This window comes from Scleropages formosus, chromosome 7 (assembly GCF_900964775.1).
Source record: "Scleropages formosus chromosome 7, fSclFor1.1, whole genome shotgun sequence".
NCBI classification, from domain to species: Eukaryota; Metazoa; Chordata; class Actinopteri; order Osteoglossiformes; family Osteoglossidae; genus Scleropages; species Scleropages formosus.
Genome location: NC_041812.1, coordinates 9,160,331 through 9,183,590, shown reverse-complemented (window position 1 = coordinate 9,183,590; position 23,260 = coordinate 9,160,331). Strand labels below are relative to the sequence as shown.

The 23,260-nt window shown below is 46.2% G+C and overlaps 1 protein-coding gene across 1 annotated transcript; it reads right to left on the bottom strand.

Moving 5' to 3' along the window:
- Nucleotides 1-5,877: 5,877 nt before the first annotated feature.
- Nucleotides 5,878-22,735, bottom strand: vipr2 (vasoactive intestinal peptide receptor 2). The gene is made up of 13 exons (XM_018757646.2): nucleotides 22,509-22,735; nucleotides 18,077-18,179; nucleotides 15,983-16,090; nucleotides 14,206-14,297; nucleotides 11,484-11,581; nucleotides 10,914-11,046; nucleotides 10,405-10,555; nucleotides 9,896-9,956; nucleotides 9,575-9,644; nucleotides 8,963-9,054; nucleotides 7,579-7,705; nucleotides 7,433-7,474; nucleotides 5,878-7,203 (listed from the first exon to the last, which is right to left on the bottom strand). Exons 1-13 carry the CDS (start codon nucleotides 22,557-22,559, stop codon nucleotides 7,030-7,032), a joined length of 1,302 nt encoding a protein of 433 aa, XP_018613162.1. The 5' UTR covers nucleotides 22,560-22,735; the 3' UTR covers nucleotides 5,878-7,029.
- Between the last annotated feature and the right edge of the window lie 525 nt (nucleotides 22,736-23,260).

Below are 23,260 nucleotides of genomic sequence, written 5' to 3'. Positions count from 1 at the left end.
CAGAGAGCAGAGCAGGTGTCAGCGTTGGGAGCAGGGATGTCATTTCAGTCCACAAGCACACCTAACTGCTGGAGCAGCTGGCTGAAGGCCGGAGGACGAATGCGAACAGGGAGCGCCATTTAGCCACACCTGGTGGAGGTAATGAAACCGCGGCTGCGGTCGTTGTGCTTTGCCACACACTCAGCGGGCTATTGTAACACGCCTGTCCACTGATTGCTACTGACGGAGCGGACAACAGGGCTTCAACATCTCCGCAGCGGTGCGGCGCTAACCTGATGTTGTACACCACGTTCTTTGGTGTGTTGCCATTGTTGTTGTCATTGTGTAACCGTTGTATAACCATTGTCCTCGCATCTCTACGGCCCTCGATGAGCCTATTCAAAGCGTTTATTTGTTTACAGCTGAAGGATAACACATTGCATCTGCTGGAAATGGAACCACAGTGAGATATTTGGTACTTATTCATTTATCTGACACTCCTCTCCAAAGGCTTGTACAGCAGACAACTTGCAGGAATTATTCGCCCATTTATACAGCAGGGCAATTTTTACTGTATTGATTCGGGATAAGTGTACCTTGAAATAGAAGCAGGGCTGCGTACCCGGGTCTTTCAATTGGGAGGTGACAGTTCTGACCATCTGCTGATCACCTGCTGAAAACTGATCGCACTATATGACACCCATATAGATTTTTATTACATTATACTAACGTAATAAATGTGAACTCCCAATCCTTGCAATTATATTTCACATGATGTTGATGTGCAGCTGATACGTAGTGTAAATGTACGTGTGTTCAAAGCACCTTCACCTTTTCCATATTTCAGTGTAAAGATCCAATGTCCAATTTTAACTCCGGTGAGAAAAATACGTCAAACAGGCAAAATTCAAATTTACAGAGCAGAGTTCCTCTACCAGTCCACACAAAAGTGACGATGACTGAGAAAGCCCTGGGATCGAGGGATGTGAACGAACTCGGAAGACGACATCAGTACGGAGGAGGAGAAGCAGGCGAATTCGTTCCTCCGGAGGAAGCAGATCTGTCAAGGAAACGATATCTGACAGAGACAATCGAAACTGACAAATATTATTCTTTGCTGCTCTGAAGGCTCCAGTGCAGCAGCAGCAGCTGGGGTTAATTTGAGGTTAAGAGAGAGATTGATGTTCCTGATGGCGATATTTCGTAACTGTGAAGCGTTTCGAATTATAGCATGCACATCCTTACCGCTGTGCTAAGGGAGGAGATGGGGTACAGATGGCAGTGAGGCCCAACAAGGCTGGAAATGCTAAAACTCAGGGGGTAGTATGTGGCTCCAGGAATAAAAATATACATGAAAATGGAAATGCACATAAAACGGAACTATAAATATATATAACTAAGCCTTCTGCAAGTATCAGTTCAGGCCAGGTGCTGAGCTTGGGGTTTGGAACTGAATAGATATCCCTCTGGCCAAGAGTCCAAATACTGAACCACTAACCTACCATCTGTGAGCTCGCAGGACGAGGAGGATGCTATGTCCGGGCCTCCGTTTGGTCACCTAATGGGTGTTTGGTGACTGACGCCAACCAGAGACGAAACATCATTGTGGGGTCACATCCACAATCGTGGTGTGATGGCCTTGAAGATCCATAAGCAACCAGGTGGTGTCTGTGTGGAATCATCCGCCTATCACCATAGATACTGCTTCACACATATCTCAGACTTCGCCTACTGACTTTGCTGAGATAAGACATGCCACACTGGAGCTGATGTGAAAAAGTGATACTATTGAAACTTATCAAATATCTGCATGTTCATCCAGTGCTGGACTGTGAAAGGAACTTCCATAAATTGTTGGAAAGAATCATTATTATATAGTTCATCTTGAAAGAGCTTCCGGGGGGTGCGGTGGCGCAGTGGCGCAGTGGGTTGGACCGGATCCTGCTCTCAGGTGGGTCTGAGGTTTGAGTCCCGCTTGGGGTGCCATGCGACGGACTGGCATCCCGTCCTGGGTGTGTCCCCTCCCCCTCCGGCCTTACGCCCTGTGTTGCCGGGTAGGCTCCGGTTCCCCTCGACCCCGTATGGGATGAGCGGTTCAGAAAATGTGTGTGTGTGAAAGAGCTTCACCCAGTTAAAGAGAAGGAGAACAATGCCATGCAGTAGACCAACTCTTAGCCTTGAAAACCTTTGACTTTTGAATCTATGAAGATAAATTTCCCAATTTTGTGTTTTTAGCTGCATTTTCTCAACTTGTTTTTTAAATTTACCGAAAGCAAAGGGACCTGTGCTTTGACTCTGAGTTGATAGGTGACAGTAAGGAGCACCAAAACGGAACAGCAGTGTGGGGCCTCCTTAGTTCAAATCTCTTCCACCGTGTTCACACCTCACGAGGAGCACTGAACACATTTAAAAGATAAATTGTTCAATGAGCACTGAATATGAGCATGTGGAAAGGACATATTTCCAGTCATTTCACACACACACACACACCCACACACACTTTCTGAACCGCTTGTCCCATACGGGGTCGCGGGGAACCGGAGCCTACCCGGCAACACAGGGCGTAAGGCCGGAGGGGGAGAGGACACACCCAGGACGGGACGCCAGTCTGTCGCAAGGCACCGCAAGCAGAACTCGAACCCCAGACCCACCGGAGAGCAGGACCCGGTCCAACCCGCTGCGCCACCGCACCCCCTCCAGTCATTTTAATCTATGCTTAATTTTTCTGTGCATCAGAGTTAATGCACATGTTCAAACAATTTAAAATAAAAAATTAATTATAATTAAAAACAAAAGTTTTTTCATTTATTGTTGGTACATACAAAATTTTTACAGAATCCATTTTAAAAAATGAGGGACATCTGTATTATTAACCTTACACTGATTTAGTCACTGAAAAGTGACTTGAAGAAATGAGTTACAGTTAGTTCCTAGGTGTCACCGGATAAAATGTTAAGAACTCCTGTAAAAAAATTAAATCTACATTAACAAATGTGAATGTGGGGCATTTCAAACATCTCGCTGCCTTTTTTACGGAGGCAAATATCAGCAGGGGTGCTGGGATCCAGGCTCAGCTGTTTCATTTCCTAGAAAGTCACCTCCCGTCATGTTTTCTCCACCAGGGGAGAAGGCTTAAAAAGCTCCAGCTTGGACATGAGACACAGTGAACCTCGAGGGAGAACTAAATTCTGGGAAAGCAGATCAGAGGAAACGGTCGAGTCGTGGAGGCCCGCGGTGTCGAAAGCAGTGCCGACGCTTGACCGTGGCTGCGTGAAGCGGGCCGGTCGGAAGACGACAGCGAATGTCACCCTCATCTACGTGCGGAATTTACAGTGGGGAGGCCTGTGCCTCATTTACATGTGCCGTGTGGCTTGGCCACGCTTGCAATACATTCACCGAAAAACACACTCATTTCCACCTCTGTTTGGCTCGGCCCATTTTGTTAATAATCTGTTACGAAATAGAAACGGTTGTTTTTATGAGGAAGGCTTTTGATAGGACTTTGACACCCATTTGCATACAAACAAAAGTCTTTGCTGCCTGACAGCAGCCATTGATCTCATGGCAAGGTCATGTATATATATATATATATATATATATATATATAAATTATATAAATATGTATAGTTATATATATTGATATAATTTATACACATTTCTAGAATCATTCAATATACAAACAATATACAACAATTTTGACTTGATAATTTATATTTTCCACTTTTGTTTGTAATTAACATCTAGACAATCACACGTTAACATTAAAAGAAGAAAAAAGAATAAATGACAAATGTTGGAACTGCAAAGACCTCAAGAAGCTACTAAAGTTTAAGACATCTTTAGCATGGTTGCGAAAAGGACCAGACCCGATGTTGGTTTTTGACCATTGATCACTCACACCTAAGCATGTTACAGTTAAATCCACTCTTTTTTTCATTTTAGAAATTATTCACAATACTTTACAGAAAGTAAACAGGCCCCTTCTACATGTAGGCTTGGCCAAATCCAAATGATGATGGATTTCAGAGGAATTACTTCTGCATTCAAATAAAGAGTTGTTTGGGCTACTGGAAAAAATTTGCATATTTACTCTGCTGTTGTGTACGTTCATCATGTTGCATGTGAGAGCATAGGAAAATGATATCACTTATCACCGTTTCAAGCAAATGAATGTGGCACCTGAGCCAGACTTCCTCCATGGCTCCGTTTTCACTGACCAGCTGTGTGTTTGAAGGCGAACGGGGCCAAAGTGTCCTTTGCAGAGGAGAAACATCTTGTGTGTTTTGCTAGCGGACCACCTGAAGGGGAAAAGCGGCGTCCGACTCAGTCCCCCCGCGTTTGTATTGGAGATGAACTGTCATGGGGACGCAGCTAAAATCCATGACAAACCCCGCAGAAATACCAGACTGGATTAGAAGTCCTATGTAACATTGGCGTAACTAAGGAGGGCAAGTCCTAGCAACATTTATGTAGAACTGTAGATCCAGGATGCTGCCGTGTCAGCCGAGTCGTGTTCAACTTGCCGAAGCATCCCCATGTGTCTCCCCTCCTTATCCTTCCCCATTCATTTTCTATAGCTCCCTGTATCAAATTTAACACTCTGGTTCCGCTTCACAAGGCGGTTAAAGGATAAATGCAAGACTTGATCACTCCCTACACCCCAGAAAGAGTGCTGTGCTCCTCCATCTCTAGACACTAGTGGTCCTACTCACAAGTAGCCCAGAATCAACAGTCCATCAGTTCTCAGTTTTGTCACCCATGTAGTGAAATGAGCTCCTTCTGTCTCTCAGACATACTGAATCCCTCCCTACATCTAAAAAGGGGTCTCAAACCTATTTTTTTCAGAGCCACTTCTCTCCTGATTCTGTGTGTGCATTTGTGGGTATGCGTGGTTGTGCGTCACTACGTATTCATGCCCTAGCCTTGCCCTTAGCGAGACTGCCCACAAGCCGTCCTCCTAGCAAGGTCCCCGAAAGAGCACAAGTACATTGCCTCACAGCGAGGGCAAAAGTTGGCTAAAACACAGCTTTTACGTTTCCTCAAGTAGAACAGACCTTTGTTCTTTTGATAGTGTTATGCGAATAAACGAAAAAGAGTGTATCGATGTTGAGGATTGTGGTGGCAGCAGTGTGATCACACTGTGCTCATCACATATGCACATAAATGGCTGGGAACACACAAAAATTAATATGTGTGTCTTGTTTTTCTTTGCTTTGCATTTTGCATTCTGCTCCAATTAATGACTTGGATTCCTGGCCTCTGGCAGCTCTGTCATATCAAATAAAGATGATTTCATATCATGCAGTCATCCCCTCGTGAGCAACAGTGATACATTCAGCGTCTGCATGAAGCGGAGCGCAAAGAAAACACTGCAGAGTGCTGGACGCTGCTTTGTATGAGTCGAATTTTTTCGTTTGGCTTTAGCGGGCAAACTTAAAATCCACATAATCAAGGACGTTTTTGAGTTTTGATGCGTTTTTCATTTTTCCGCCCTCATTCATGGCACCATGAACGCAGTAAGAGGCTGTGGCGCTTACATGACAGCATCAGCCATTTGTTAAGTAACATTTTAATTCAGACGAACAGTAAAGAATGAATGAACAAACGAATCAGACAGCCTGCCAGACTATTTATTTGTAATGACTCCTTAATATACAGCAGTATTTATCGATGCACTTTTCTACGCCCTGCCCACTATTGTATAAAACAGAAATAAAAGTACCAAAAGCAAGTCTTACAAAACATCATCATGACATACAAATGAACGTAATAAACAGCTTAAATATTAATACCGAGCAAAATCAAAAGTCATGTGTACAAGAAGCAGGCTTAGAAAAATGCCAAACCAAGCCAAATGCTGCAATCATATAATTTTCACAATTCAGAGGGACAGGGCATTTATACTGAAGCGGATTAACATTTCACATGGAAGCGCGAATAGAAAGAACAAAAATGCATTTTGAGAAATAACGCCACGGCACTCGGACTTACTGGAACTGAAACTGCCTTCAACTTTTACAGCTCATCACTTTGCTTATCAGGAAGAAAAAACATTAATACAACAGAAGCCCAAAGTGAAGAATCATTGCAACATATAGGCACTGATGACTTTTTCACATTTCAGTTCACTCAAGATAACCACACAGGCAGTCACTGAATGGAAGCGTCACGGAATGTAAGTTCTTTCTGTAATATTTGGACTGTACTTCCCTTTACAGGGGAAAAAAATGACATCTAATAAGAGCTTGTGATCATTACGACTGATAAAAAAATCACATCCCCTGCTTGTCACTCCAGACAGAAGCCTGTCGTACATAAAGACGGTAAATACAAGGAACTGTCCGGCACTTACGAAAAAGAAGACAATGTGCTGCATGTCGAAATGAATGACATTCGCAAGCTACGATACTTAGAGGAGGCTGATCTTGCGTCAGTCATTTAAAAGGTGACATTCATTCTGTCTTTTTTAAAAACACATTTACAGCTTTTTACACCATCTAAAGAGGCGGACGGAAATTCTTTGTGTGTCGAAGCCGAAGCGTTAAAAAAAAGGCCTCTGAGAAGTACGGCCCATTTTGTCACCGCAGAGAGTCTGTGATCAGTCTCTACATGTCGGGGGAGAGAAATTCGGACATGGATAACTGGCAGATACCAGGGTACATGACATGTACCACCCTAAGGAGCAAGTTCCACGGTAACTGACAGGTACCAGGGTGAGGAATGGGGACCAGGGTACGTAACAGGTTCCGGGGTAACTGACAGGCATCAGGGTGAGGAATAGGTACCAGGAATGAGGAACAGGTAGCAGAATAACTGACAGGTACCACAATGGCAATATTTATAGTGGAACAGAAGTGGAATCATGCCATGCTGGTTTACACAGTTCAATCATGTAATCAGAGCTGCAGATAAATAAACACGGTCAAAATATTAAACAATACACGGATTACTTTGGGACCAAACATATGCACATTGTCCTCGTGCACAAAGCACCGGTAAATGTGCAGAGCTCTGCATTTCGAACGCTCCCGTAAAGCTCCGGTCAAACGGTCAGAGCACCGAGGTCTCAGTCTGCAGGAAGGACTGAGCCCGCGAATGGCGCTCGAAGCCCTGTCCGCTCTCGGGGCCACTTTGGGACACGCATGAGCCGCGGAAGCCGTAGTCTCGTCCCGCCCGGCAGTTGGCGCTCGCGCTGCCCCACTTCCTCTTAATCTCACCCTGTACCTGCTCGAGACACGGAGGAGCGTTAGCATTCGGCTCGCGCGCCGTTAGCGAGGGATCCGAGGGTCCGGCGATCATTTCAAACACGAAATGTAAAACAACCTCGAGAAGCTGTGTCGAAAAATAACGAATTATTCGTTCACTGAAATAACACTCAATTTAATGAGATTTTACAGCAGATGCGTGCACTTTAAAGAATGTCAGCTGGTTTAAAGAAAAGTGTAAATCTTACCTCGCTGTTGAGGAAACAGTAAAGTATTGCGACAACAAAGCCCTGCCATAAAAACACACGCACAGCGAAATCAGTGTGTGTTCTAAAAACACAGTGCCGTAGTACAGTAAATGTGCGGGCCACGGGCCTGCACCTGTGTACTTTACCTGAAAGGATCCGATCGCAAGATCAAAGAATATTTTGTAGTCGGACATGGACTTGGCGAGTGACACGAACACCACGTAGTTCACGCCGAACAGAGGGATGAGCAGCAGCGTGGACTTGGCCAGTCTCCTGCAATCCCACACACACACACACACACACACACACACACACACACAAAAGCCTTAATTATGATCGAGAACATGTGCACTGGTGGTGTGTAAGGAGGACCTGTTCACATTACCCCATCAGCAGCCAAAGTGAGCTTTCACTCCAAATCAGCACTAGGGGACGTGGTAGTTAGGGGTGCCTCTGCACAATGTGAAGATGTAGGGGTCAAAAGGGACTTACACCTGAACTGATACAGTGAAAATTACCCTGCTGTATAAATGGGTAAATCCTTGTTTTTGTACAGAAGCGATAAGTGGGGTAGCAGTTAAATCTGCTGCCATCCAGCTGAAAGACCTTGGTGTAAATCCCTGTCCCTGCTGTAGTTCCTGCTACATACCCTGAATTAATGCAGTAAAAATTACGTTGATGCATAAGAGCACTGTATCATAGTGCACAAACCTGACTGTAAATTATCTGAGTAAAATAATAATAATAATAATAATAATAATAAGAATAATAAGAATAAGAATAATAACCACAAGTGTAACGTGACTCCAAATCAGGCTGTTTACTCCTCTCATTTCAAGCACTCAGTAATGTTGCTGCTACAAACAAATTAAAGGAATAAATTTGAGATTTTTGTATTTAGTCATAAAAAGAGAGCAAAGTGCAGCGTTTACAATTTTGCTTCCCTCTGAATGTGCTTTCCAGACAGTTCTCCCGAGAATCCAGCTGTCAGTGTGTTACAAATAATCCCGATCAAACACGCTGCTATGGATTTGTGCCCCCCCCCGGGACTGCGTGTCTCCCAGTGATTCATTTGGACCGAAGCGGATTACGCAGCGGGAGCCGGACCCGTTACTCCGCTCATTACCTGCGGTGCCACGGATGCGATGCTCCTGCAGAAAGGGAGGGGCCTCCTCTAACCGTCACTCAGTTTAACACTCTAAGAGTGTCTTGAAGCAAAGTGCCCCACAGCTGAGCCCTTTCAAACTGCAAAATATCCCTGCTTTTTGACCTACTAATGTAAACCGTCATTTATGCACGAAAAAGTATAAGGAAAGTCCTTTGCTCACTTTCTTAATTCCACACCACTGCCACCCATCCCAAATCCATATTTCAAAACAGACTGGATGGTTGTTGCAAATCCTGATAACACAGACTGGTGTGTCACCTACAGCAGATGGGAGGAATTGGGTGTCTAACCCTAAAAACCATGCTTTTACCCATGGGGACCTTTGGGAAAATGCGAAGGAGCCAGGCGGGCACAGAGCTCACTTGTACTGGGACGGGTTGTTCCCTCCCAGGTTGGGGCAGCGCAGTTTCTGCACCAGGATGCGGATGATGCTGATGAAGATGACAAAGTTCACCTGGAGACCACAGGAAAGCAAACAGAAGGATGTTCATCATGTGTACGGAAATCACCTACATTTTCCTGTATACAGTTATTATCTTCATTTATTTGACACTTTTCCTCATTGCAACACACAATGATACACTGATTTACCTATTTATACAGTGGGGTATTTTTTTTTTGCAATCAGCTCAGGGTAGCACGAGGCAGGACTTCAACCAAGACCTTTATGTTAGAAGGTGAATGCTCTAACCGCTACGCCACCGGGATGTGCTTCTCGGTAAGGTCAGGTTTTTTCATTTTTCACATAGTGAAAAAAATCAAGATGCGTCTGAGTCAGTGTCACAGAAATAGTTCAAGCTAACAGTGAATTGCTATTACCTTAATTAGTAATGTCCATGTTTTACACTTTAAATATCATGCTCAGTACAATAGCCTCAAAAAATTATGGTTCCAGAGAGGCTACATGTCTAAATGGTGAAGGCAGAGTGACTCTCCTGTTTTTCATGCTGCAGGTCAATCACAGACTCACTCACCATGATGGAAACCACGATTGGCCCATTGATCACCCAGAATGGGATGGTGTGCTCACTGACCTCCCAACATCTGAACATTCGAACATGAGGAAATAAAGCAGACCCTTTAGAGGGGCTCCACTTCAAATTATGTGCAGCCACTATTTCATCATCATAGGCGTTTAAGCATCCTTTGCTAATTAACAACTTTGTTACATTAATATACACAGTTCAACAAACAGTTATGATTTAGCTATGCCTATTGTCAAAATTCACACTTTAAATGGTAATTTCAGCGGCAAAAACGTAATAACAGTATTATTGAGAATAGTCAGTTTTTACCCTGTATTCTCCAGGTAAATTCTCGTTAGAATCCATGCAAACACAAACACTGTGGGGAATCCTGCATTAAAGGAATTCCATATTAGTCAAATATTTTTTTTTTTTACATTTTACAAACATTATATTGTTATAACATTACTCATCAAGTATTTTATGTCAAAATTGTATTTTTTCTTAAATCTCACAGAGGCAGTGCTGCTTGAAAGTATGTGAATCCCATAGGGATGGTCATTATTATTGTATAAAATATAAAATCTAGGAAAATCTACATCTTAAACTTATAAAATGAATAAATTATAATGATTTACACAACTGATACTACTTACCTGAACAACGCAACTTGGGCTTCACATACTTTCAAGCAGCACTTTATGTATTTGTGTGAACCAGAAAAAAAAATAATCGAAGAACAGTTTGGAAGACCTGTGTAGCTCTGTAGAACATGAAATCAGCGTTTTTTTTCTGTGTGCACGTGTGTGCGTGGGGCAAGTGGTGGAGGAGCAGCTGACCCCAGCCGATGAGCAGGTAGACCACGAAGTGCTTGTTCTCTGAGAAGATAGCTGCCAGGAGCGTGTGGAGGTAGAGCCCTTCCACGAGGAGCCAGAAAAAGTTGGCCATGATGAAGTAGTGGAAGAGGACGATACTCGCCCTGCAGCCCAGCTAAAAGAAGGTTCCGGAAAGAGCATTAAAAACAGTTCAGGGATTCTTCACCTGGGGTCCATGGAACCCTTAAGGGTCTGTGGATGGGCAGGAAGCTCTCTGTGAAGCGCAGATTAAACTATTACCATGGTATTACTGTTTGTGAGACACTTCAGTGTGAAAATGATCAATTCTGAGTGCAATAATCCAGGGCAACATTTTCTCACAGTTTCCTTATGGACATTTTATGGAAGGGAAGGTTAGTTTTCATCACAGTCCTCAACTGGTCTGTGACCCAGAAAAGGTGAGCAACGTGTGGGCTAACTGATATAAAAACATCAGGTCTCAACACCGAGGCTATGGTTCTGCTGTGGCTCACCAGGGAGGGCTGCTCCGAGCACTGGGAATTGTGGGAAAAGAGAACCCCGTCTTTCACCAGCACGGCCACAGCCCTCAGTATGAAGGAGAAGAACAGGTTCAGGTGGATGTAGTTCCGGGTGCAGTGGAGCTTCCTGTGGGTCACAATGACATGTCAAGCACTGGTCAACAGGGGGCGATACAGTTAAAGAATCAAACGAGAACATTTCACAAAGAAATCTTTGGGGGTGTGGATTGAGAAGGGTAAGAAAGCCTTCTGTACGAATGTGCGAAAGAGTCACTTGCTTTGCTTTTTTGTGTGAGTCTAAGGACAGGTACCTGCTCTCCGGCGGGTCTGGGGTTCGAGTCTCGCTTGGGGTGCCTTGCGACGGACTGGGGTCCCGTCCTGGGTGTGTCCCCTCCCCCTCCAGCTTTACGTCCTGAGTTTCCGGGTTAGGCTCCGGTTCCCCGCGACCCCGCATGGGACAAGCGGGTCAGAAAGTGTGTGTGTGTGTGTGTGTGTGTGTGTGTGTGTGTGTGTGTGTAAGGACAGGTACAGAAATGTAATTTCTCACCTGAAACTCAGACTCACCTGAACATGCAAAGAATGGCACTTCCTGTCGTGAGTGCAACCAGGGACAGGCTGTGCCCAAGTGTGTAGAGGGTCTTCACCACCAAGTAGAAGATGAGCTGTGAGAGAAGAGATGAAGTAAATATCAGCTTTTTTTTTAATAAACCTCCCCTTGCATGATGTGGATATGTTGAATGACAAGCCTATGTGCTGAAAATAGACCTTTATTATGCAAATGAGCTCAGCTCTCCGTTGCTACGAACGACCCTTTGAGATCATATTTCCAAAGAGGCCTCCTCAGAAGATGGAGACGCAGGACAGATGTAAAAATGTTTGTATGGCAACTTGGACGCATCTCTCCTCCACAGATGATTCACACGTTAAATGATGCGAGGATGGAGGATGTGCGATGACTTGGATGATGCCAACTTCCCCCGATCCAAGTCACCTCTGAGAGAGGTGCAGAGGTGTCCCTTTAAGGGAGAGGTCACCCAGATACTCCGTCAAACCGTTTGCACTCGTAACTAAAGCAATGACTGGCACAGTGTGACAGGTGTCCCTCCTGGGGTCCCGCTGTTTCCACCCATTTTTGTCTTCACCCCTTTTCTCCAACAGGTTGTGTTTTTATTCCCATCAGTTACAAATGTTCGGTCTGCACACAGACTTTCTGATCCTGGTCCCCCACATAATGATTGCTTCTTGGCCCGGGCACCTTTGGAGATCCATGGATTGGCATCAGGGAGTCCATGCAGTGTTGGCTTGCTTCCAAAATACCCATCTGATGACATAAATGTTAAATGGTGGCACGGTGCTACAGCGAGTAGCGCTGCTGCCTCACAGCGCCTGGTGGTGCGAGAGAACGTGCGTCTGATCCCTGCTCAGTCTGTGTGGAGTTTGCATGTTCTCCCCGTGTCTGTGTGGATTTCCTCTGGGTGCTCTGGTTTCCTCCCACACTCCAAAGACATGCTCTTCAGACTCACCCACAGTGTGTGAGTGACAGAGAGAGTGTGTTCCACTGATGTATGGATGAGCGACCCAGTGTAAGTAGTGTATCTAGCAGTGTAAGTCATTGCAGTGAATGTGTGGGCTAGTAACACTACATAGAGTTCATTGGAAGCCGCCTTGGAGAAAAGCGTCCGCTAAATAAATAAATGTAAAAATACAGTAGGACATAATTGTGTGTGAAGGTAATAAAGCTTCAGTGCAATATTTTCTCCAAATTTATTCATGGAAATTCTTCTCAAAGGGATCCTAGGTTTCCATCTTATTCTTGAAGGGCTCCGTGGCCTAGAAGCGGTTAAGAATCTCTGGTCCTAAACAGTCTTTCTGTTACAGTGAAGAAACTGGTATTTATTTTAATGAGCAGGCTCATGGTCACATGTAACATAGAAGGCAGCAGATCGGCGTGTCGACAAAAAAGATTGCTACCGGAAATAAAATGTTTAAAGGACTGGTGCTGACTGTGTAACAGAATAATTTTGTGCATCCGAAAGGTCACAGCTGGGGCTCTATTTTTTTGAAGGTGCTTTGCATCTCTGTGAAAGTGTGTGTGTATGTGTGTGTTGATTTCCGCACCACTCGTCGTGACTAATTTAGTTTTGACCACCAGCCATTCTCGGGGAGGGGGGGGTCCTTCCTGCGCTCACCAAGAGCGCTGACGTGGTCACATGCGCACAGCCCGGCGGTGCTGCAACCACGGGAGGCCAGCTGTCCGCTGGGGCTGTATTGATCTCGACCCCGTGGACACGGCTGCCTTAGGGGTCCAGGCCTGTGGCTCAGTTCAATCGGGAGGTTGCGCTCTTTGTGCCCTGGGGTCAAACACTTCATTTTACCTCCTGCTGAACTCATCACTTAATACAGTCACTCAGGAAACCGCTGCTTAGCCAAACATGGTCGTAGTTTGACAGCTCATTTCTCGTTAAACTTTGTAAGTATAACAATAAATTGTTTTTTAGTTGTTAAATTCTGAATGAAACAGCAGAATTAAAAAAGAATTATATGGCAATCCAGTCGCTGATTATGGAATGACTAATAAAACCATATCAGCGATTGCTTCTGTGATCCCTTGTGGGAACGTGGCCATCTATACTGGGCATAAAGGCAAAGCATGCTGGGAAGACTGGACACCCCCCTCTTCTAAGCTAAGATCTTTCCAAAAGGCCACAGCTTCCGTGCCGACGCCTGGGTTTCGTCCGCCTTTAAAGCCCTGAGGTAAACAGGGTGTCGTTAGCCGATCGTTAGCCGATAACCCAAACACAGCCATCTGAGATGTTTTCCTTCGGTTGCCGGGAAACCACAGAGGGGTGGCACGAAAGTTACAGCATCATCAAGGGAGTTTACAGAACACCGTGTCGCCCCCCCAGTAAAGAGTTCCAGCCCCTACAGCGCTGCTCATTGTCACAGGAGCCAAGATTTTGACTGTTCACCGTGGTAAGTGGGGCGGACGTGAGCGCCTCCCGTGATTGGACTACACGGATCATCAAATGTGAGTGTGTGCGTGTGTGTGTGTCTGTCAAAAGAAAAGGGCAGCAGGGCTCCGCACTGGGGCTTCCGAAATTACAAACTTACATTCACATCAGCAGTAAGACTCTGTTGATGGTGATGATAAAGATGATGATAATGATGATGAGTTAAGTTCATTTCTTTCGTTGACGTGTCACAATCATTTTTTTAATTTCCTTGTTTATTACATACGAGCCCCCCTCACCCCCACCCCCACCCCTCACCGTTGGCTCACACGCACCTTCTCCTGCTTGTCCTCTGAGCCGCAGACACTGGTGATGTTGGGAAAAACCTTAGACCAGCCGTCCGCCGTGCAGTTCTTGCTGATGTTTCCTGAGGAAACCAGACAAACTTCCCCACTCTTGAATGTCAAACACACCCCCAACGACTTGTGTAACAGTAAAATGTGTAATAGTAATAAAACTAATAACTACAGATCGCTAATAAAATGAGCACTAATGCACTCAGAGACACGGGCAGTGCGTCGCCGTATTCTCGTTTACCGAACATGGTCGAAAACAGAGCTGGACCCCCCGTCCTGCTGTAGGACCTTCAACCAAAATGCTGACACGGAACTGACGAAGTAAAAATGACCCTGCAGTACAAACTGGTAAATAAGCAGCTTAGTGTACAGACCTCGCAGTGTAAGTCACCTTGGAGAAAAGGGTCAGGTGAATAAGTAATAATGTAAAGTGTTGGTGGAGAGTGGAAATACCAGTGGGTTTCACTCTGCCGGACCTGGCCCTCCTGGTAGGTGGGCGGGGCTTCTCACTTGACATTAATTTATGGTCACTCAGCAGTCGGCAGCCAACATGCTATTCATTCTAAACCACATATTAATACACGTCTCTGTTTGACAGTATGATATTAAATCTCACATTTGGACGTCTCCCCTATGTGCAGTGTCAGTGCTCCCATATGACTGCAGTCAGTCTTTCCTACCCACAATGCACTGTGGCCCGGCTCAAACTCCAGTTCTTGGCACAGCATGTGCAGATCAGACACTGCCCCCCCATGCGGCCCGGTCCATCGCCTGGCTCCAGGTCGCTGCTCTGTCCCCCACAATGAAATAGACCAGTGTGTGTGTGCGTGCGTGCGTGCGTGTGTGCCGCTGGTGAATAAACACAGATCCACACAAAGAGCTGAGACTCAAGCGGAAGGTGCTGCGTCTCATTTCTACTATATATAAGTGCACAGTTTTGACAGTTTTGCCGTTTGTTAAGATTATTCTAAGTGGGGAAGTAAATTATTACAGAGAACAAATATGGATCATAAGGAATGACTGCAAACTGCTTTATTTACATAACGGGGGGACTGAGGTGTGGGATCGGGGTCAAACCCAGCTGAAAACACTTCCTGGACATCTTTCCCGGATGGCCGCTTGCTGTGCCAGTTCAAATTTGCCTCGCTGGAGCTTGTATGTTTTGTCAGGGCTCACATGGCTTTACTCGAGGTGCTCAGGTTTCCACCCACAGCCCAAAGACAAGTTTCAGGTGGATTGGTAAATTTAAACTGTGTGTGTATAATTGCCCTTTGATGATGAACTCACACTCTATGCTTCCAGGATAGGCACTGGTCACCCCAGCGCCACTGGCCGAGTGGTCATTGAACATCAGCAGCTGTTGAAGTTTTGGTAAGTAAAACGGTGTAAAATTGGAAACGATGGAGCAGTAAGAAAAAAAGAACATAGTTTCGAAGGGTGTGCCATTGAACTCCTCCCCGTTGCTGCGGACTTGTGCGTACACACTTGGCTGGAGATCACGGGTCAGCGGACACAGCGACTGCAAACAGCCCTGACCGCTCCACTGTGCTACAGGGGGCGCCGGTTGCAAAGTGACCCTGCTGCCTTCTTCCCAGAGACGATCCACGGAATAAAGGGCAAAAACACCGCAAACACACACAATCCACACCAAGGTGTATGTCTGTACATGTCACTGAATTCAGAGTGAGGGACCTTTCCAGCGCAATGGTCAAATATCATACATTGCATCATGCACATGTAAAGGAGAGAGCGGTACCGTTTCTTCCAAAGAGGCTTCGGAGCACTTGCGGACAGGCGATGGTGACGGTGTCCCCCACCTCAGCGTGGTCCCAGCAAGAGATGTTGTCCCAGATCCCCCGGCATCCTGTTGAAACAAACCAATGAGACCGCAAGGCAGCGAGAACGTGTCCACCTGTAGAGCTGCCCTCTGAGCGCAGGTGTGTCTCACCGCTCCTCTGAGCTTATTGTCCGCTGCATATCTGAGCATCTCGTCCACTACGCGCGTGATAAGATTTCCTTCGAACGCTTGCAAATTGGGCCCAGCATCCTTCCCCGTCTTTTCGACCCCCACTTTTCTCCGCGGCTGGACACCGACACTAGAACAAACAACACCCTGGATGTGCAGCCATCTATAATTGGCTCTGGGTCACACGTCCAGGGGACTCTTTCCAAATGTCAATCGAGTGTTACATAAATGGGTTCAATACCAGCGCGGCGAAACGCAGCAGATGTACCGTGTTTACATCACGCCGTCCAAAATGGGAGCAAACGAAAAATAATTAAATAAAATTCACGTTTTGCACCGTAAGTAATCCAACACAAACACGCGCCTGCGCATAATCCGTCACGTGCGCCGCTGCTGTGTCCGGGACGGATAGCGTCCATCTGCGCGCCGCTGAGCACCCTGCTTGCGGGGGGTGGACGTTACAAACTTATTTACTTCTTATTTCCATTTTTAAAAACTGCAAATGTGAACAATGCGTCCGCCCCGAGAGGGGTAACCGCACACGCTAACAGCTAACACGCTAACCGTGAGATAACTGTGGAGATACGGGGTCAAACGCGGAGCAACGGGGAGATAAACAGGTCAGAGGAAGTGTGTGGTTGGTCCAACGCCGGCATGAGACACACACACAGGGCCAACGTAACATATACACAACGAGGGACAAGAAGGCCCTTTTGCGCTCACCTTTTCATAGCAGGCGCTTGTTAGCGCTGACAAATTATATATTCCCCCGCTAATTATGATACTAATTATAATCCCTGCTTCACAAACAGATTTGACACCACCAGATTGCTTCTTTATTTACAGAAGGCGTGTATCGTAGTGCCACTTAAAATCTATATATACGTGACAAAATGAGGTAGCGGAGCAACATGGCTCCAAGGTGTATGGCTTGATGTGAATATCAGGTGTTTATACCCATGTATATACATGTTTCATATATACATATTTCCATCTATATATTATCATTAAAGGGGGTGCGGTGGCGCAGTGGGTTGGACCGCAGTCCTGCTCTCCGGTGGGTCTGGGGTTCGAGTCCCGCTTGGGGTGCCTTGCGACGGACTGGCGTCCCGTCCTGGGTGTGTCCCCTCCCCCTCCGGCCTTATGCCCTGTGTTACCGGGTAGGCTCCGGTTCCCCGCGACCCCGTATGGGACAAGTGGTTCTGAGAATGTGTGTGTGTGTGTGTGTGTGTTATCATTAAAGGTCAAAGTCAGGGTCATGATGCAGTCCATCTCACACACACACACATTAAGGGCAATTGAGAGTCACTGGTTCCCCTGCATGCACATCTTTGGACAGTGGGAAGAAACCAGAGCACCTGAAGGAAAGCCATGCAAACTACATGCGGAACATGAAAACTACACACAGACACAGCTGGATTCGAACCCACGGCCGATGCGAAGTGCTGCTGCCCCATTTTCTCATACTTTTCACTCAGAAAAAGCTATCAGACAATATAGCTATTTTCAGTCTGTAAAAATTCACTATATGATGTAAAGCTTAAAGTGCCCGGACTAGAGAAGTGGGTCAGAAAAGGACAAGATGCTCTCTAGGCCACGTTTACAGTACAACCCAGTGGGTCTTCCACCAGGGGGCAGCATGGTTGAGCATAGACAGGGGACAGTTCCTCATTTTGGACTTTTTAAAATCATACTGTCATCTGTGTTTCTCTCCACATCTTTACTGACGGAGGTGCATCTCGGGTAAATATGCGGCACATCAAGCAGCAGTGAATGTCAGTGACAGCACACAATTATCAGCGCGCATTAGTTTGCGTGGAACTCTTGCGATTGTGTTTTTGAGACATCTGTAGCGGGAATGTTGAATAAGCGTTGCGGTCCAACCTTTGGAGGACGGCGGCTCCCGTTCCCCGAGCTTCTTCAGGCACTCCTGCTTCTCCATCTCCAGCTCCAGCAGGAAGGTACATTTTGGGTGTCTTCCACTGGCCTGCCGGACGGAAGACTGGTCAGAGTCCACGTCTTGCCTCGACCTCGTGTTTACTTACACGGATGTTTCCCAGCTTTGCACGAAGCGCGTTCCTTTTATTCGTCTTATTTTAGAATCTTGTTTATATTCGATATTCACAGGGAAAGCCAATCAGAGGAATCAAATAAGGAGCAGCAAATATAATTCGAAGGCAGGGACAGGAAACGAACTGAAAAGGACATAAGAAGAAGGTAGTGCAGTGGCCTGCATCCGCACGCCTGGGCACCTGTGGGCCTCCTTCCCTGGCACTGAAGGTGCCCTTAGAAGAACTCTCCAGGGGTGCTGACCTGAGACAGCAGACAATGTACAGAGATTGGGTCACAGCCCGTGAAAGTCTCGCTGGATAGCTCCGAACCAGTTTAACAGCGGTTCTCTCCATTTGTGGAGTATTTTAAAAAGCAGGTGGTGTAGGAGTTAGAACTGCCACCCAGGTTGGAACGCCGCTGCTTGCTGTAGTACTGTTGATCAAGGTATAACTACTTTCTCATTTATACTGCAAACATGCTTCACATTAGACTCTATTTTAATGGACAATGAGCAGTGGTTAAAGCTGCATCCTTTGAACCCCGAGGTCAGAGGTTTGAATCCCACCTCCTGCCGTAGTACCCTTGATCAATGTACTTACTCTGAATGGTACAGTAAAAATTACCCTAAAGAAGCACGATGACCACAACCATCAAAAACAAAATGATGCTATTAGTCGACGTCCCCATTTTCAAATACTTTACGCAGCACTTCTGCAAAGTGCTTTGTGATCCTCCCCAACATCATTGTTTTCATATCACTGCACTTCTTTTGAAATTAACATAACGCTCGACTGGCAAAAAGGTTCATGGAGCAGAGCCGCTGTCCAACACCTGATCTGGAATTCTCAAACGGTCCCTGTGTTCATTGTCACTTAGAGACCATCTGTTCTGCTTGGCAGTGCTCATTCATGTGGTCTGACATGGGCCTACTGAGAGCCGGTGTGTGTGTGTGTGTGTGTGTGTGTGTGTGTGTGTGTGTGTGTGTGTGTGTGTGTGTGTGTGTGTGTCTGCATGCGTGTTTGTGTGTGAGTGAGTCAGGGCCTCTCAGGGGAGAGGCCCCTGGGTTCAGCCGGGGGGCCGAGAACAGCCTGTCTTTGGTGACCAACGTTGGACCACAGAGACCCCCAGCAACACACAGATGCTGCAGGTGTGAAGTTTGCTAGAGCTTCACTGGGAGTCTCTGGACACGTCTGCGCACATTAACAGCAGGGCTGAATCAAAGAAGAAAAAAATTGCTGACATTATACGTTGTTAATTATTACCCAACAAAATCTTGGCATTCAGGCAAAAATATGGTAAAATTAAGCTTTTGTGAAAATTTGAATGGAAATTAAACACAGTAAACGACCAATTGGTACCCAGAAACTCCTGAACACCAGCATTCTCCCAGCATCATCGGCATCCCTGCATTCAGAATTTACTTTCCAAAAAAAGTAACATCTTTATCAGAGTATTAAGATACACTGAATTACCCATTTAAACAACTGGAAAATTTTTACTGCATCACTTTAGGGTAAGTACTTTAATCAAGGGTATGACAGCAGGAGGTGGTATTTGAACCTACATCCTATGAGTTCAAAGGCATTAGAGGAGACAGCAAGTAGGGGGTGTTGAAACTGAACCTCAAGGTGGATGATTTTTATGTTTATGCTCTTGAAAACTGTGTTAAAAAAATGTGTATTTGCTGCACTCTATGGCTTTTCCCTGGGTGCTAGAATGCTCAACCCTAAAACCTCCATGTTTTTTTAAACACCGCAGTTGGACTAAACACCTCAAAGGTATGACAGCTGTTGCCCCCTCCCAAACCCCCCGCCCCGGGAGCAGCAGGGCAGTCCGATTGTACTGAATCGCCGCTGAACTCTGCTGCCTACAGGCATTTTGCTTCAGTCAAACTTGGCGATTTGGCCACATTCCTTCCATAAAGAGGGGCTTCCTTCGCCCGGGCGGAGCAGCCACTCCAGCATGGCAGCGCCGCCTCTGACACTGAGCAGAGCAGCTCTTTCGCACCCTTTCAGTCTGAGAGAAAGGACTACGGTGTGAATGAACAGGCTCTGTATGAGCGCTGCCATGGCGACAGCGGTGTGCGTTGAAGAGCTGATGTCAGAAATTCCGCTGCTGCCTGTCTACAAAACGGGCCACAAGCGGAGACGCATTCGGGAGACACGTACCCCATGTGGGCTCCCATCAGGTACTCGCAAACTGTCCCGAGTTTCGGTTTATTTATCCGACACTTTTCTCCAGGGTGATTTACCACGTTACGTTCGTACACTAAGCTACTTATACTGATACCTACAGTATATATGATTTTTACTGTTTCAGTTCAGTGTATGTACCTTGATCAAGGTACTACAGCAGGAGGTGGGATTCAACCCTGTGTTCCATGAGTCCAAGGACGTGATTCCAACCACTACGTCCCCTGCTGCCCCAACTTAAATGTGCAACAGTGGATTTGTTTAGTTATTTGTCATTAAGATTAAATTTACAAGGTGACCAGTGAAAAACCACCAGTGGTTTTACTTTAGGTAAATCATGGTTTTGTTCAGAATGCCGTATGAACGCGGCGCTTTCACAGAACGGCTCAATTTCCAGCTCGCAACAGCAGCTGTCAGAGAGTATTAATATTATATCTTACAGTACAATACTGTTACTACACACACACATTGTCTGAGTTTGCTGGTACCGGTTGCGGCGAGCCCAGGGCGGGACACCAGTCCGTCACAAGGCACCCCAAGCAGGACTCAAGCCCCAGACCCACAGGGAGCAGGCCCGGGCTAAGCCCACTGCGCCACTGCGCCACTGCCCCCCCCCCATATACTGTTACTAGTTATTTAGAATTTATTTTGTTGTGAACTATGCGATTGTGTAGCACCAAGGACATAGGATGAAACTTAGAGTAACAACATCACACAGCAGTCCATACAGGGTCACGGTCACGGTCATTGAGCTGGTGATATCAATTACAGCAATCACAACTGTGTCGATATATCACACGTGGAAACAAATTTTATCAGTTGCGTAATAGGGCATATATCCTTCTTAGGGGATCCGAGTGCTTCTCGTGAGAAGTAAAAGAAATGAACGAGGCGCATGTGCACGCAGTCGACTTTGTTTAATTTCTGACTTGTGGAGCTCTACTATTTACGAGTTGGGAGGAGAAACACTGGAGACATTTCCAGGAACAGCATCCAAGCCCATAATGCCGTTGTCCACCGGAAGCAGGAGCAGATGTGCTCCAGGCTAGAAGCCCATTTGTGTGAACGGTTAATGCATAAGGAGGCCAGGAGACTTCCACCTCTGTCTCAGTGTGGGAACAAACCCCGGGGGTGAGGTGTCTTCGCCCACATCACCAACCCCACTGACCATAAGGGTTAGACTGGGACCTAAGAGCTGGGGCATCTTCCAAAGCTCAAGAAGCTCAGAGGATGACCAGGGGCATGGTGGTCACCAGGGACTCGGGTTCAACGTCACATGGCCCCTGAACTCGAATTCCTTCAGACGCATCGAGCAGGAAAAGCCAGCAAATAGTAGAGCTCTAGATGGAGATGAGCTCAACTGGACAAGCTCCGAATCATGATCGCACAATTTGGAGTAAAAACTCACATTTACTCTGCTACTGTAGGAGACTAGTCTGGTTTAAACTGAAGCTGGTCAAAAGAACCACATTCACTAATAGTAAATATACATTTATTTTTATAATTATATTTATTTAGCATTGCTTTTCTCCAAAGCCACTTACAATTATTTACACAGCTGGATAATTTTACTAGAGAAATTTAAGGTAAGTACCTTGCTCAAGAGTACTACACCCAGAGGGAGATTCGAACCTATGACCTTGCGGTCCAGGCAGCAGCTCTAAACACTCGACTACCAGCTGCTCGAATACTTTTTTTTTCAAATTATTTTCATAGAATTACAGTTGTAATCATAATCAACTAAGCAGCTTCACTATGAGTACGCGGTCTTAGGTCATTAAAATAGAGGTCAATGTGAATGTCCTATTACCCCATGGACACACTGACTTGTCCACATCATCTGGACCTGCTTCCTGCACAGACTGAGCTCCGGGGGAATTATTTTATTATTATTAACAGTAAGTTAAGGGCGCGTGGAAACTGGTCACTTCGAGGGGAAAAAAAGACCCCCGGAGTGTCTGTATGGAAGGATGAGATGTGCAGACAACTTTTCTCTCGAGATCCTCGTCGCATCGGGTCTGATCGCAGCGGCACATGAAGTTCATATGGGAAAAAGAGAGGCATTTACTCACGGGAGGCGGACAGAGGAGCACGAGCGCAGCCACGAATTGCAGACCCCGCATCTTCACGTCAAGCGCGACTTCCCGAAGAGCGCGAGGGCTTCCAGTTCACACATCCCATAGGGACGGTCCATCGGTCCTCCTCATCGCATCATCATCATCATCATCATCACCATGATCACCATCAACGCAGACTCGTCACATCGTCGCCGCAAACTCACCGCATCCTGAGCGCACACCGAGCGCACCGTCCCGACGCGCGCGGCTGCGGAGCTGTGAGTTTACGCGCTCGAAGAGAGAGATGCTCCCCCCACCCCCGCTCCCCCAAACTACCCTCCGTCAGGGCCGTCAAAGGAAGGGGGACGCGCTTCGGACCCACAGAGAGCCGCTTCTCCGTGGCTCAAGTCGTTCCTCCGGTTCACTCCTCAAGTTTAGTCTACACCGCGCATACATGATTTCGTAGGTTGTAAATTGAACAGTTTGGCATCGTGGTGTGCATTTATTTAACGCAAAAAATTATTTTCTTACAATTACCCCTAAAGAAACCCGCTGCAGTGTATACGAAAATAATTTCCATGGATTTTACGCATCCTTTACGCGCTCTAGGATAGAGAGGCTATTGGCTTGGGGTTTTTGTTCCTTTTTCTTTACATCACGCTGTGAATAAAGGGCTCGTGTGTTGGCGTGGAAATGATGATCAGTGAACCCATATTATAATGAGTAAATATGAACATACACGTAAATGAAACCTTACAGTAAAATGT

Coding starts and splice junctions, on each gene's coding strand:
- vipr2 (XM_018757646.2), bottom strand. CDS start 22,559: ATGCGGGGTCTGCAATTCGTGGCTGCGCTCGTGCTCCTCTGTCCGCCT. Junction 16,091..18,076: donor GGAGCCGCCGTCCTCCAAAG/GTTGGACCGCAA, acceptor TTGTTTCAACAG/GATGCCGGGGGATCTGGGAC. Junction 9,957..10,404: donor CTACCTGCTCATCGGCTGGG/GTCAGCTGCTCC, acceptor CCTTTAATGCAG/GATTCCCCACAGTGTTTGTG.